This window comes from Canis lupus, chromosome 8 (assembly GCF_048164855.1).
Source record: "Canis lupus baileyi chromosome 8, mCanLup2.hap1, whole genome shotgun sequence".
Lineage (NCBI taxonomy): Eukaryota > Metazoa > Chordata > Mammalia > Carnivora > Canidae > Canis > Canis lupus.
The window spans coordinates 47,111,769-47,126,013 of record NC_132845.1 but is presented as its reverse complement, the minus strand read 5'-3'; the positions used below and the strand labels follow the sequence as shown (position 1 = coordinate 47,126,013).

At 49.2% G+C, this 14,245-nt stretch overlaps 1 protein-coding gene across 6 annotated transcripts in view; it reads right to left on the bottom strand.

The window, feature by feature from the left end:
- SNX29 (sorting nexin 29) overlaps positions 1 to 14,245 on the bottom strand; it is a 528,280-nt gene that overhangs the window by 189,274 nt on the left and 324,761 nt on the right. For all 6 annotated transcript variants that reach the window (XM_072835835.1, XM_072835833.1, XM_072835832.1 and 3 more), the window contains exon 16: positions 1,577 to 1,693. In XM_072835835.1, coding sequence (XP_072691936.1) covers positions 1,577 to 1,693 — 117 coding nt within the window. The remainder of the gene's footprint in view (positions 1 to 1,576; positions 1,694 to 14,245) is intronic.

Genomic DNA, 14,245 nt, shown 5'->3' with positions numbered 1-14,245 from the left:
AGAAATCAAGGGTTATGGAGGGATGACAATATTATATTTATGGTTTCCTTTTTTTTAAAAAAAGATCTATACAAAGAGGTCTAGAGATGAAGTAACACCTAGTATCTGATTCAAAATAATAGAGAAGGGAGATGGGTGCGGCTAACTTTAAACAAGACCGAGTACCACTGAGGACAGTTCTACTTGATGAGGATACAAGAGATTCTTTAATCTGTGAGCATCTAACATTGGACACGATAAAGCTTTGAAATGAAGATGCTATTACAAACATGTACTAAAGGAAGAAATGCTCTCAGCATCGCAGTTTATGATAGCAAAATAATGCAAACAACCTAACTATGCATTAAAGTGAAACTGGATTAAAATTATCATGGTACTTCGTGCAAGAGAGAACTCAAGAGTCAAGGAAGTGAATGAACCCGACCAGGGCCCCTCAACCAAGGTGGTTTGGCCCCCACCCCTCAGGGAATGTCTGGCAATGTCTGGAGGCATTCTTGGAAATTGTGATGGGGTGGGGTGCTACTGGCCCCTAGTGGGTAGAAATCAGGGGTGCTGCTAAACATCCTATGATGCACAGGACGGTCCCCAGAACAAGTAATTATAATCATCCCCCTTATCTGTGGGGGATATATTCCAAGATGCTCACACTGGATGGCTGAGCTGTGGACAGTACTAAACCCTACATATACTCTGCTTTTCCCTGTGACACCTATGACAAAGTTTAATTTACAAATTCTGCATCTAAGAGATTAGCAACAACAGCATGTAACAGAACAATTTTAACAATACCCTATAATAGAAGATTTGAGTGCAGCCTCTCTCTCAAAATATCTTATTGGCCTCTATTCTCCCTTCTTCCTCATGATGACGTGAAGATGAAACAATGCCTACGTGATGAGATGAAGGAGGTGAGTGATGGAGGTGTTGTATGTAGCATCCAGCTACCAATGATCTTCTGACAACTCATCAGAAAGAGGGTCATCTGCTTCCAGATCCTGGCAGGTGGAACCACAGCTATGTGGGGACCACCCTAAGTGGCCCAAAGTATCAAGAGGGTCACAGTTTTAAATTCCTATACTAGATCTGTGTGAGATACGCCCCAAACCACAATATTGAATTAAAGACAAACAAAAAACAAGGGGCAAAGAGATACATACAGGTAACATCACGTAGGTAAAAGTTACACAAAACCCACGACTGTTTGTTGCTCATGTAAATTTACGTGGCAAAGTGTAAAAACAGGAAAGACAGGGCTATACACCAATTGCAGAATATTGATTATGGGGTGCGGGGCAGAAAATGTTGCAAAGGGGAGACTTCAAATAGACTCGGTATCATGTGTTTATTCCACCCCTTCCCACCTGAAGCAAACCCAAGTGTAGGAAAGGTCAATGCACATGAAAGCTGGACGGTGGGTACACGAGCACTCGCTCTCTCAGTCCCTGTACTCTTCTATACCCTCGCCATTGCCAAGGATGAACAAACTGAACAAGGTGGCTGTGGGCAGCAGAGGCTGCGAGACAGACAAGGCAAGCAGAAGAGCGAGGCTGAGACCTTCCCAGGTGGGAGCACTCACCGGTCCCCGCAGGTCAATGAGTTCCTGCCTCATCTGGGACACGAGGGCGTCCTTGGCCACCAGAGCCCTGTGCAGGCGTTCGTTGAATTCAATCAGCTCACCGTGCATCTCCGCCACCTGGAACACACAAGCACCCAAGGGTGAGGCTCAGAGGGCAGACCCATGCTCCACCCCCAGTCCCTGGTCCCACCTTTTCTGGGGCTGCCACTTGCTGGCAAGGCAACCGGGAGGTTGTGGGGGTGGGAGACAGAACACCACTTACCTATGAACTGTGCAAATGCACCTGTAAGTCAAACGCACCTGTGACCTAGTTGATGTCAATGCTACAGAAGCAATAGTCCACAGTTTACAGGCACGAAAGTGCTCTATCAGGGCCTTAGGTTTTTATCCTTCATGGACACTTTCTTCCTCATCTAGAGCTGTGCCTGCCAAGAATGACCCCGCTTAGGGCACAGTTGAAATAACTGACCACTTCTGTTCATCAGGGTCTTGGTTCTGAAAACCAAGAAAACAGAACCAAAGTCTTGTGGCGATGGTGACAGTGACAGTGACTGACACCACAGCAGAGACACCACTACCTCTCAGTCACCACTTGACTTATGCTAGGGAAATCCTTTCCGTGAGCTCCTTGCATCTTCGTGATGCTGGCTCTGTGAGGCAGGTATTATTTCTGCCTCTCAGAAGGGCAACGATGTCACAGGGGAGCAGCAGCTCAAGGTCATACCGCTAACAAAGGACTGACTCCGGGGCCCTGGCTCTTGACCACTGGGCCACGTGCCACCATTCCACCATGTACACTGTGCCCACATGCAGCCCATTCAGGCCTGCCATGAGCCCCTGAACTTGTGCATGTTTATTCAATACCCTTGGCTCATTCCCAAAAAATAAAAAGAGGTTCCCCTAAAGTAGTCTATGACTGATGTACAGAATGAACCACGTGTCTTTCCAGCTATTAACTTACAAAAAGCACAATGATATCCTGTGGTCAAAACAGAGAGTAATTTTTCTGATTACTGAGCGATCATATTGGGGCTTAAAATCAAATTCAACTACAATTATTTGAGCAGTTCAGGGAAATGTGAGATGTCATGCTCTTTAGGAACCTTCAGAGAAGAATCTTACAACCATCTTAAAGAGAATCCCTCGAGAATTCAGAGGTCAATAGACCCTCCCCCATCCCCATCCCCCTGATTTTCCCAAGATCACCCGTCCTGTACACCACAGATTTCAGCCAGGCACAAAGCATGTTCTATTTAAGACAAAAAATATCAGACCGTTGATACTATACGTAATATAGTATATGTAAATACTATACGTAAAATGTAAAACATACTGTCAGAATCAAGAAGGGATATAGGGAGACGTTTTGTGGGAAAAGAAAAGATCATTTACCTAAGTCTCAATGTCTCAGGAGAACTAAAAAGAGGGGCCATCCTCTTTTCTTTCTTTCATTCTTTTTTTTTGGGGGGGGGGATATGTTGTTATATAAAAGGTAAAAGGCTAAAAAGCATAAAAGGAAATAAACAAGACATTAACATTAGTCAAGGGGCATATTTTCTTCCCATTATTTCTATTTTCCCTTACTTTTTAGTTTGCTGATAATGAACACTCTTCCATTAATCAGTGGGTATAACCACTTGGGCTCTGTAAAAGAATTAACATTCTTCACCTGAAACTAAAGGCAGTCAACATAAAATGCACCGGGCTCCCAATCAAATCCTGATGCTTCCTTCAACTTGCTCCGTGAATCCCCAACCCTGTTCGTGGCAACTCCCTGTCACTTAAGTGCCCACCTTCTTTCAAACCAGGGTGAGATGCGAAGTGAGAATGACACAAAAGACATTGCAAGTACCATGCAATTAACACCGGGAGATAAGTCAGGGAGCCTTTAACCAGCTTCTTTTTGTACAGACCTAAAATGAATATTTCCCAGTTGCGTTATTCCTTTTGTATAGAAAAAGCTTAAGACGATCTTCTTTTGGCCTTTCACAAACAAATAACCAATCGCTAATAATGCCTGTGCGGATCCTCCACACAAGAAATCACATAAATCCTCCATGAGCTTCCTCAGGGCGGAGGATCCATTTACCACACAGTAAGCAGGGAACACACAGCTTGCCAGTATTACTGCTAAATACCTGCTAACATGCCCCCACAAAACAGAGCTTTAAATAAATGCCACCGGCATTTCCAGAGCAAAACGGGGTTTTACTTTGTCTTTGTTTTGCTTTGTTTTACAGGGGGAGCCAGAGTGTTAAAAACAATTTTCCATAAATGCATAAAACATCGAAACATCCCAGCTCGCAACAGTATTTATCACGAGCTGTCAAAACCCCGGTTCTCTCTTGCAGCCAGAAGAGTGACTTGACCACGTCAGACAAAGCTTTCATTTCACGAGGGAAGGGGGGTGAGGGTGTAGGGGTGGAGGAGATCCAGTAGAACTGAGGAGACAAACCGATAAAATAATTTTGACCAATCATTAAAACTGCAATGTTCATTGTTACTAAGCTAAGCTCTGAAACTCCGAATTTCTAGATTAGATATCCCCACATGCAGCCACTGAGACCAACAGCTTTGATCTTACATAAACCATGCTGAGCTTACTGTTCCTTGAATAACTCTTTCCAAGTCTAGTGCGACTAGAAATGGATTCAAGACTCCGAGAGCCTCAGAAAAGCAGCGGAGATCATAGAAACAAAAGACGGCATCACAGCCACCGCCTGCTGGAGTTTCTATGAGGCTCTGAGGGCACTTCTGGTCTTGCCTGCCCAGTCTTTATTTTCAGCAGCCATGGACTTGCAGGGGATGGGACAGACACTAGCTGCCCTTCAGTCCCTTCTTGGCTAAGCAGACCAGAATGCTCTTCCCAAAGCAACATCGGATTTTCTCACCTGATGATGTTTAAAACCTTCCTGGCTTCCCACTGCCCAAAGGATGAATAAAACCCTCAGGCTCAGGATCAGCCTTTCTCTAACCCCATCACCTGCTCACCCCCTAGCATCTAAAATTACGCAGACTTGTAGGTCTTCTATGTCCCATAGATGTGCTGAGCTCTAGGAGGTCACCCGGAGACAGGGAGGAGAAAAGCATATCCAGCAGAGGAAACTGCAGGTGCAAAGGCCCAGAGGTTACTGGAGCTGGGGCCGGGGGTTGGGGACCAGCTGAGACAGGCAGTTAAGGGCTCAGATTCTGGTGCCAGACAGGCTTGCACCTGATCACTTAGAGTGTGCTCTGGTGCCAGGCTCAACTGTGAGGAGCCTAAAGCCGCTCACCTACAAAACGGGGATTCAATGCCCTCTCTACTGCCTGGGGCCACTGTGCCACCGACAGGAGCAGCCCCACCTAACAAGCTCTGCGCTGCTCAGGAAGAGAGCTCGTTGTACAGGATGGCTGATCACATAACAGTGGAATGGAGGACAGGGCTGTCTGCAGAAGCCAGGTGCAAAGGGGCCACACGTGCTTTACCAAGGAACTCAGCTGTGGAGAGAGGCTCGCCACCCCCCAGTGAGGAAATGTCACCAACACAACTGCTGACCATGTGCCGGGCCTTATTATGGGGGAGGGGGCAGGAAGGTCCTGGGGTTCACACCCCAGAGATCAGATAAACAGAGCTCGCCAAGAGAGGACGGCTGGGAAAGAGGACGGGGCATGAGGGAAGGGCTCCCCCAGAGAGAACATGCAGGACTCGCTCACTTCTCCCACCAGCCTTGGCACATGCCGGGCAGCCTCCCACCCCCCACCGCTCACTATGCCCAGGGCCATTTTGAGAGGTACCTCATGGATTAACAAGGTGCATGGGCTCATCAGTTACCCTTTGGGTTTTGCCCTTCAGGTTGGAGAGAAGATGGTAGAAAGATTCAAGAAGTCTAAGTCACAGGCTGTTTGGCGACATCTATCAAACCTTTAAAACCACACTCTGGTGACTTGGCAAATCTGTTGCAGAGTTATCCAGCCCCTATACTTGCACCTGTGCCCAGAGCACCAGTTTAGCTCCAAATGGCTGGAACCTAAATGCCCAAGCACATGGGCTCACCTCCTCTTCCCCACCTCTGGCCCCTTGGCAGACATCACTAGTCGCCTGCTGCACTCCTTCCCCACGGGAGCACCCAGGCAGCCCCTACCGATCAGACACTTGGCCTGTGGATGACACCTACTTGGTATCTCTGGCATAAGGGATGGGGGAAAGCGTCATCAGGAAGGTGACATTTGAGTTGGGCTTTGGAAGACGATAGCTTTGGAACTTCGGGAGACTGAGCAATCCACTCCAGCTGGAGCATCAGAGAAGACGATTTCCAAAAATAAGGTGGCTGTGAAAAAGCTTTTAAGTCTGTGAAAATCCCAGGAATTATCATAATTACCTGCCAAATCACGAAAGAATTATAAATTAAAAAAAAAAAATACCTCTGGCATTTCCTTTGATATCGGAATGTTTTATCTAATCACATTCAAGCCAATCCTGCTTCTCCCTCCCCTCGGCTACCTAATTAGACACTTCCCTGATTAACCGGGCCAAGACAGGCCCCCAGTTTTAACAGCAATGGAGGCTCTTCTGGTCACATACCCCAAATTATGTGAGAACATTCACTTAGAGGTCTCCGCACCGTAAGTCTTATAAGATGCACATGCTGTTCTTTGGTCCCCCCAACACAGGCTGCGGGGAGGGATCCAGGCCCTCTCTCTGTGATGAGGACACTGCACCTGCATCTAGGTAGAGAGGAGCACCTTGCCAGTGCCCATCTGTCTTAACCTGCTTTTGAGCCTTTTCCAGGCAATTCCATCGATCCGCTCACGTGACCCTCGCTCACATCCCTCCTGCAGGCTGGGCCTGTCTTCCTCAAGGCTCAGAGATGCCAGGCTGTGAGACTAAGGTGTGGGAATCAGGAGATGACAGGGTGGGATGGCCACTGTCCTCTGTGCTCTCCGCACTCCACCTTGGGCTACAGGACACAGCCAAGCCCTCCGGGGGTTAAGGAGAAGAGTGTGCCCCACAGGGTGAAGGGAAGTAGTGCAGTGTAGCCCAGCGGCTCCCAGAGCAAGTCGATCATCAGCCAATTCAAGGGCTTTTGAAAAATAGAGATTTGTGGCCCTCACCCTCAGGAACTGACGGGGGTGGGGGGTGAGGGGAAACCCAAGGAACTACTTTTTAAAGATTCCACTGGCCATCCAGATTTGGGAGCCACCAGCAAAGACAAAAGGGAAGCATTTTACACCCTGAGCTATGAATTGCAGTTGGGCTAGTCCCTCATTGTAGAAAAACTAGTGTTTCAACCTGTATTTGCAAAAACAGCGATGTCACAGAAGCTTTTCCACGTGTCAGCTGTTTACTTCCAACTTCTCACTAAGGTGAGCAAAGTCCCAAGCCCGAGAAAAACTAGTTCAAGCCACATGCAGTATAGTGCATGCAGTAGTGTGCTCGGTCTGTAGCCCTGCTGCCCAGAGGGGCCCAGGAACTGGGGCTGAGACGTGGACTGTGGGATCTGGCTACCAGTCTGGAACAAGGGAAGAACAGGAGTTGACAGTACAGGTCTACAAATATTTAACACAATTTCATATGGCTATGAAATCCAGGAGTTCCATGGTTTTTCTAGGTTTTATTGTATTGTACACAGGTGTCAGTCCGCAATGAATTGGCAATTTTCTTAAAAAAAATAAAAATAAAAAACCCAGATCTTCACTCCAAATAGGCTGAAAGGCACCTATCTACATACAACACATATGCTAAATTTAACAATGTCTTCTACTAATTATCAGAAATAATTATGAATAATGATGAAAAAAGTCAAAATATAATCCCTTTTAGATAAGAGTCGTTATATATATACATATAAAACAGAACCAATGCCATCAATACCTGTCCTTCTTTCAGATGGATATACGTTATGTTCTTGTCCAGTGTCCATCTGGGCTTGAAAACTAAGAAAATTACCAACGTTAACTAAAATAATGAGTATCCACAGCCAGCCCAGAAACAGGTCTGGAAAAGTTATAGCTGCCATCAACCTCTCTGACCCTTTCCTATAGATGCCTGAGTGGGTTCACTTCCCAGGGGAGGAAGGTGAGGCTCAGGGGCTGAGGAAGTCTCAGGCCACAGAGTCCACGAGTGACAGCTGAGATCTGAACCCAATTATCATGGCTCCGAAGCCTGTATTCTTTCCATCACTCAACCCTTCAGGTGATGGTAAATCACCCAGCAAGGGAAATGCTGTGATTGTTTGGGGTGAGAGGAAGCCCAGGCTGACAGAGGCCAAGAGCCCTGTGTAAGGCCAACAGCTAATGCCCTGCCAGGGCCACGACTCTAGACCGGATCTCCAACTTCTAAACCCAGGCTGCTCCTTTGCTGGGGGCAGGAGACTCCCAAGGATGAGAAATAGTGGGAGTAAGGGGGTTGCACAGTGATTGTGGGGAGGAAGAGTCAGGGTCACAGTTCACTTACCCTGCACTAGGGCTGCTCCAGCATCTCTTCGGGAAGTACCTCATGGGATGCTAGGGCTCCTTAGGAGGAGAATGCTCTTACTTTTCCTCATCTTAGAGCTGAGGGAACAGTCACAGAAAGGGTGAGCGTCTTGCCCACTGCCACGTAGGGAGCCAGCAGCACCGGAACCGAGATTCAGTTCTGAGCCTATGTTTTAGACGCTCTACCCTGCCCTCTCCACCCACCATCACCAGGATGCTGAGCCGCTGTCTCAACAGCATGGGGCCTGCCCAGGGGTGATGAGGCTGGGCTTGTGGACTCAGAGCACTGCCCCCAGGCAAGCAACACCGGCACACTCACCCTCCCACCCCAGACAATGCACTGTCACATGCACACAGGTGTACACATTACTGTACACACGTGTCAGGAAAGGTACTGACACACACACGGGGGCACACAGCCTAGGAAAGGGCACCATCGAACATACATGGGTGCGCACGCGAGCACACATGCACACACTCCGAAGGAAAGGCACCATCGGACACACATGGTGGGTGCACGCACACGCACACACACACCCAAGAAAAGGCAGCATCCACTCTACAGAGCACAGCTGTCATCGGCAGGCGGCAGAAGACAGCCATGTGGGCTCTGGCTGCTTCCACTGCCCTCTGGGCCTCCAGAGGCCCAGCCTCAGGCCGTTCCACAGACATCCACCCCCAGGAGGCGCTGGCGGTCCAGGAGGGAGCACCCAGGGTAGGCAAGAACCTCTGCTAGGGCAGGCCCTAACTGTGGAATGCAGAGTCCCCAGGAGAACCGCAGAGGACATTCTGGGAGCATGCAGGCCGCCCCAGGATGAGGCTTCTGCAAGGTGGTTTTTGCTTCATGTGAAGACATTTTGGAAACCAGGTTCCAACATGAAGACAGTCCAAGGGCCTATTAGGTATTACTTGAAGATGTTCAAAATCAGGATGGGGCACAAAAAACAAGAGAGCATGGAGGTCAAATCCAGGCCGTGTCCACCCACTGCTGTGTGACCGTAATTTCACATCTCTGATTCATACTACCTTCTTTGCCAAAAGAGGACACTATCCCTTATCGTTCAGGTATGTCATGAGGAGCCAAGAGAGAGAGTCCGGTAGCTACCCGGTGCTCATCCTGGTGAATGCTCCTTCAGTAATCATGATGAGCACTTTCTAGAGGCGGGCAGCGGTCCAGGCACTTTACACATTAGCACATACAACAAGCCTGGGAAGTACAGCTCTCTGCCCATTTTACAGAAGATGAAACCAAGGTTCAGAAAAGGCAAGCAATTGTCCAAAGTCACAGTCTGCGGGGCGGGGGGGGGGGGGGGCAGTAACCCCAAAGCTCACAGCCCTACATCTCCTGTCTTCCAAGTCTCTCTGGTTTCCTCCTTCCTCCCGGGCTACCTTTCGCTGTGATCCTGCTGAGCTGGTGGGGGGCTCGGGTGGGGTGAGTGCCTACTGTTGCTGAGCCCAGGAGCTGTTCAGGCTCCCTCCAATGAGGCAGCAGCTCTGCAATCTCGGGATTGGTCCTCCTCGACATCACATCATAAAGCTGTCAAGTGACACACTCAACCGAAGCCTGAGACGGACCCATCCTCAAGTGCCACCGAGATAGGGCTGTGTGGGCTCTGCACGGTCACCCAGGTAAGTAGAAGCTTGTAAGGAAACCCTAGCGATAAGAAGTTCAATCTGAAAAAGCCTCCCTTAATCGCCTCTGTAGCGAGCCCCTCCGTGTTCAGAACCGCCAGGCTCGAGAGAAGTAACACTTGATAACATTTGGCTGGGATTACGACTTAATGGGGGAAAAGAAACACCCAGAACTAACAACAGCTCAATTAATAATGGGATGCCTCTGAGAAACAGATGTTTCAGTAACTGTGACAGCCCCGGCGCAGCGCTGCTGGGGCCCGGGCCCCAGTGTTGGTCCTCATGTCTCCTGATGCGTGACCTTTCGGAGAATACACAAGGCGAGCCGTAGAGAAAGGTCACACGGAGCAGCAGCTGCGAACAGCACAGATAACACCTTTTCTTTGCTGCCTTTGCTAATGGCCCTTAAAGAGCAAAGGAAGCATATATAGAAACCGTGATAATAAAGTAGCAGCCAACACCTTCCCAGCAGTTGAGACAAATGAGCAACGGCGGGGGGGGGGGGGGGGGGGGGGGGGACAAAACCGTGAGTTCCAGCCCTCTGCTGAAAGATGCATTCACACAAGAACAACACAGAGACACTATGCAGCTGCAAAGCTCTCCAACAGGTCCCCTCGTCTATCACCCTCCTGTTGGAGCATCAGCAGAGAGGCTGCCTGGAGTGGTGGCCAAGGTGTGCACCTGGAGTCACCAGACCACCCTCCCACCCCCATCCCCGTCCTAGCAGAGGCTTCGGCCAAATTGCTTTTACCTCTCTGGGCCTCAGTTTCTCCTCCGTAAAATGACGTTGGTAACCGTGTAAAGGTCACAGGGCTTTTTAGAGATTTAAATGAGTTAACACATAAGAAGTGTTTAGCTTAGAGCTTGGCACGCACTAAGCACTCCGTACTAATAGCCATTATTTGCTATTAACCAGGTGCCAACAAAAGCAGCCGGTGCCACAGGCCCTGTACAATCGAGAGCTTTAACCTCTCTCGGATCCACTCCCTCTCCTCCCGCCAGTCACCTGAGCCTTGGGTCAGAAGCACCCCCATCTCCCACCTGGACAAACACAACAGCCCTGCTCCCTGTTCTTGCTCTTCACCGCAATCCCAAACTAATGCTCAAACAGCCCCCCCCCCCCAAAACCCAAACCAGATCGCACCCTTCTCAGCCTAACACCTGTCAAATAGTGACATGATATCTGCAACTAACCTCTAGATGATACGGAGGAGGGGGCCAAGGAGAGCTAGCACGCGTTAGGCCTGGTCTTGGAGGAGGAACAGCGTGGGGCCTGTAATGGGCACGGGGAGATACGGGACACCATTTTGTCTACACTGAAATTTGTCCAGAACCCAAAACTTAAGAACAGCATTCAGTGGCATCCTGTTATTTTCCTTGGCATGGCATTCAAGCAGTGGAAGGAGGGGTGAGGGTGATGGACGGGTGAGGTAGGAAGGGGAGGGGAGGAAACATTTCAAGAGAGACTGACGCTCACCAAATGAGACTAGCAGCTCTTCCTCCAACCCTCTCCCACACACACCTCCTAAAAACTCTATCTACCCTTCAAAGCTTAACTCAAATCTCACTTTACGTCTTTCCCCAACTACTCTGATCCATTCGTGCATCGTCTCCATGAAGGATACATCAGCAGCTGCTGTTTTCTGAACACTTGATACAGATCAAGCATGTGCAGGGCCATTGATAGAGGATCTGTTGGACAAATAAAAAAAAGTGCACATTCTAGGTAGCCACAGCCTAAGCTCAGTGAGTGGGGCATGGGCTGGATACAGCTCCTGCTGGACTCTGAGCACATGCTCTTGTGCAGTGTACAACCTACACAACTGTACACAGTAGCCGTCAACATTCTACCAGCTGCTATTGTTGCTCCCATTTCATAGGGGAGGAGAATGAGGTCCAAAGAGTTTCAAACACTTGCCCACGATCATCAAGACGTTATCGCAATAGCTAACATCTAAATCCACATTCTTTTTGCTACACAAAACTCCTGCATGAGGAGGTATGGCAATGCCGTGGCCAGCCTCTACGCACCCAGCAGACACTGCTGTCTCCCACACAGTTCACAGTCCTGAATGGAGCACAGGATCTCATCCTCTCCACACACCGCAGCTGGGATCCCTACCACAGCCAGCAACAAAACCAGACACTTCCGGGGCTTATTTCTGCTGGATCAATTATGGGAGGGTCAGTGGTGGAGAAGAGGACAAAGACTCCTTTCTGTTAACACAGGAGATGATGCAGTTTACCTGGCATCATACAATGGCTGTAATTATAACCTATTACAAGTACAAAATACTGTGTTTGGCTGAGCTTGTGAAAATGGGTCAGGAATTACTTTAAAAAGCTCTGCTGGCCTCTCCTTTCAAAAGCATTGCTTACAGGCTGGCTCACGGAGGACGACTATTGATTCCCAAGGATCCTGGAGTTAGGAGGCATCTCCACAGGGGCCTCATCCACCTCCCAGCCCGGGAAGCCTTCTCCTGCCTGCAGAGCAGGGACTAAAGGCAGTGGAGGAGAGGAGGGGGGGGGGAGGAGGGAGCCCTCATCACTAAGAGCAAACATTTACTGAGCACGTACTCTGTGCCAGACCCGGGTCTCAGCAGGACCCACACGTGAGCTCAGGCTCAGCTAACCTGTGAGGTCCGGCCACAACATATTCCCTTCTTTGGAGGCATCTCTGCAAGAGCTGAGAATGTTCAGACTCATCCATTCAACAAGTTTCTGTGGAGCACCCACCATCCACCAAGCCCTGTACTTCAGCACTGTAAATACAGCAGCCAAGAAAAGAGATAAAACCCCTGCCCTGGTGGTTTCTGCATGCTAGCTACCATCTCCATGGAACAGGTGAGCACATGGAAGCTTACAGAGGTTAAGTCCTAATCAAGACTTACCAACAGAGAGCTTGGGATCCGAACTCAGAGCCCATGCTCCTGACTACCATGGGGTATGATCTCTTGCAGTTCCGGAGTCATTATTTTATAAAGTTCTTCCTGCGACCAAAGGTGCCTCCCTGCACATGTCCAGAACTACTACCTCATTTGCTTATTTGGCCCTTCGCTGGTGTGCCAGGCACTGTCCTGGATGCTGGGCATCCATGGTGACCCTCAGGGAGCTTCCTGTCTCCATGGGATTCAGACTCTGATGGTCCCCACACAGTGTGGCCAGTGGTGCAGGAGGAACATAGAGAGGCCCCGACTCAGCCTGGGCCAGGGGAGGGTTCCAGAAGTTATACCAAGTTGAAGTTTGCAGGGCAGGAGGAGGTTAGGCAGCATCAGGCAGGGGAACAAGTTAAAACCCAGGCCCCCACCTCCAAGCCTGCATTCTGAGCTCTGTCTCCTCGGCTGTCAAGTAGGGATCCGTCACACAGAACAGGCAGGGCTGCTGGGAGAACCAAGCAGGACAGGAACAGACTTCAGAGCACCCAGGGTGGCACCCAGGAGGGGCTCACAAGGGGACAGCTTCTTCTTACCCCCCAGAGCTGGTTGCCAGACCAAGGAAGTTATATAATATCACGTATCCAACACTCACTCCCCATTCCAGAGGTTTCTTCAAAAAATATTTCACCCTGGAGTGTTGTTTTTACATTTATTGTGCAGGGTGCTAGAAAGCACAGAATTTCATATAAAGATGTAAATTCTGAAATTATATGGCTCTTTGTCATATTCCAATGTCTTCTAGAAATGAGGGGAGGCCAGCATGCATTCTTAATCACCTTCCACCAGAAGGAATACAGAGACCTCCTGAATATTTCAAACACAGCTCAATCTATTATGCCCAAGTTTCAAAGAGAAGAAAGTAAATGAAAAACATTAAATTTTATGAGCATCAAAAAAAATGTTTTCCTCCCTGGAGAGTCCCCCTTCTTGTACCGCACAGCACTCGCCTCAAGCTGAGAGGGCCCCTTCTGGGATGGGGTACACCATCGTTGCCAAGTGGTGAGCTGGGGACACAGACGTCCGCCCGTACAGAGGGAAGGTCATGCTCAAGTCGAAGCGGACAGTGTGGGGCAGTGATTTGGAAGATGAACTTGGGAGAGCTGGACAGCCAGGATGAGGAATCCCACCGGCCAGTGACTTGCTTGGTGACCTTGGACAAGCTGTTCAGCCTCTCTGGGCCTCAGCTTCTCCATCTATAAAGCAGTGGCCACAGAAGCACTTATATCACAGGGTCACTACTGGGATTAACTGAGTCCATACCCAGGGAGGGCTCAATCAACGGTGCCACAACTATGACTCTGATTCTCACAGCTCCTGGTGACACAAGAAAACGTGTACCCTTGTAACATTTCTTGAAGCCCCAGGGTCGTCAGGATGAAAAGACAGGATAGAATGGTTTAGAAAACAAAAATTGAGAGGTAGACAGACTGGGTCTGATCCTGGGGCCACGCTTGGTGGGTTGCATCCCATGACCAGGAGTAATTATCATTTCTCCCCAGATCTGACCATTTCCAAGTCCCGACGTTGAGACCATACCCTCTTCCCTGCAGGGACACTGTGCCATTTAACTAAGATCCTATATGTACATCAGCACTGAGAATACAGCCTGGCCTGCAGCAAGCACTCCACAAACATCACTCACGTCTCT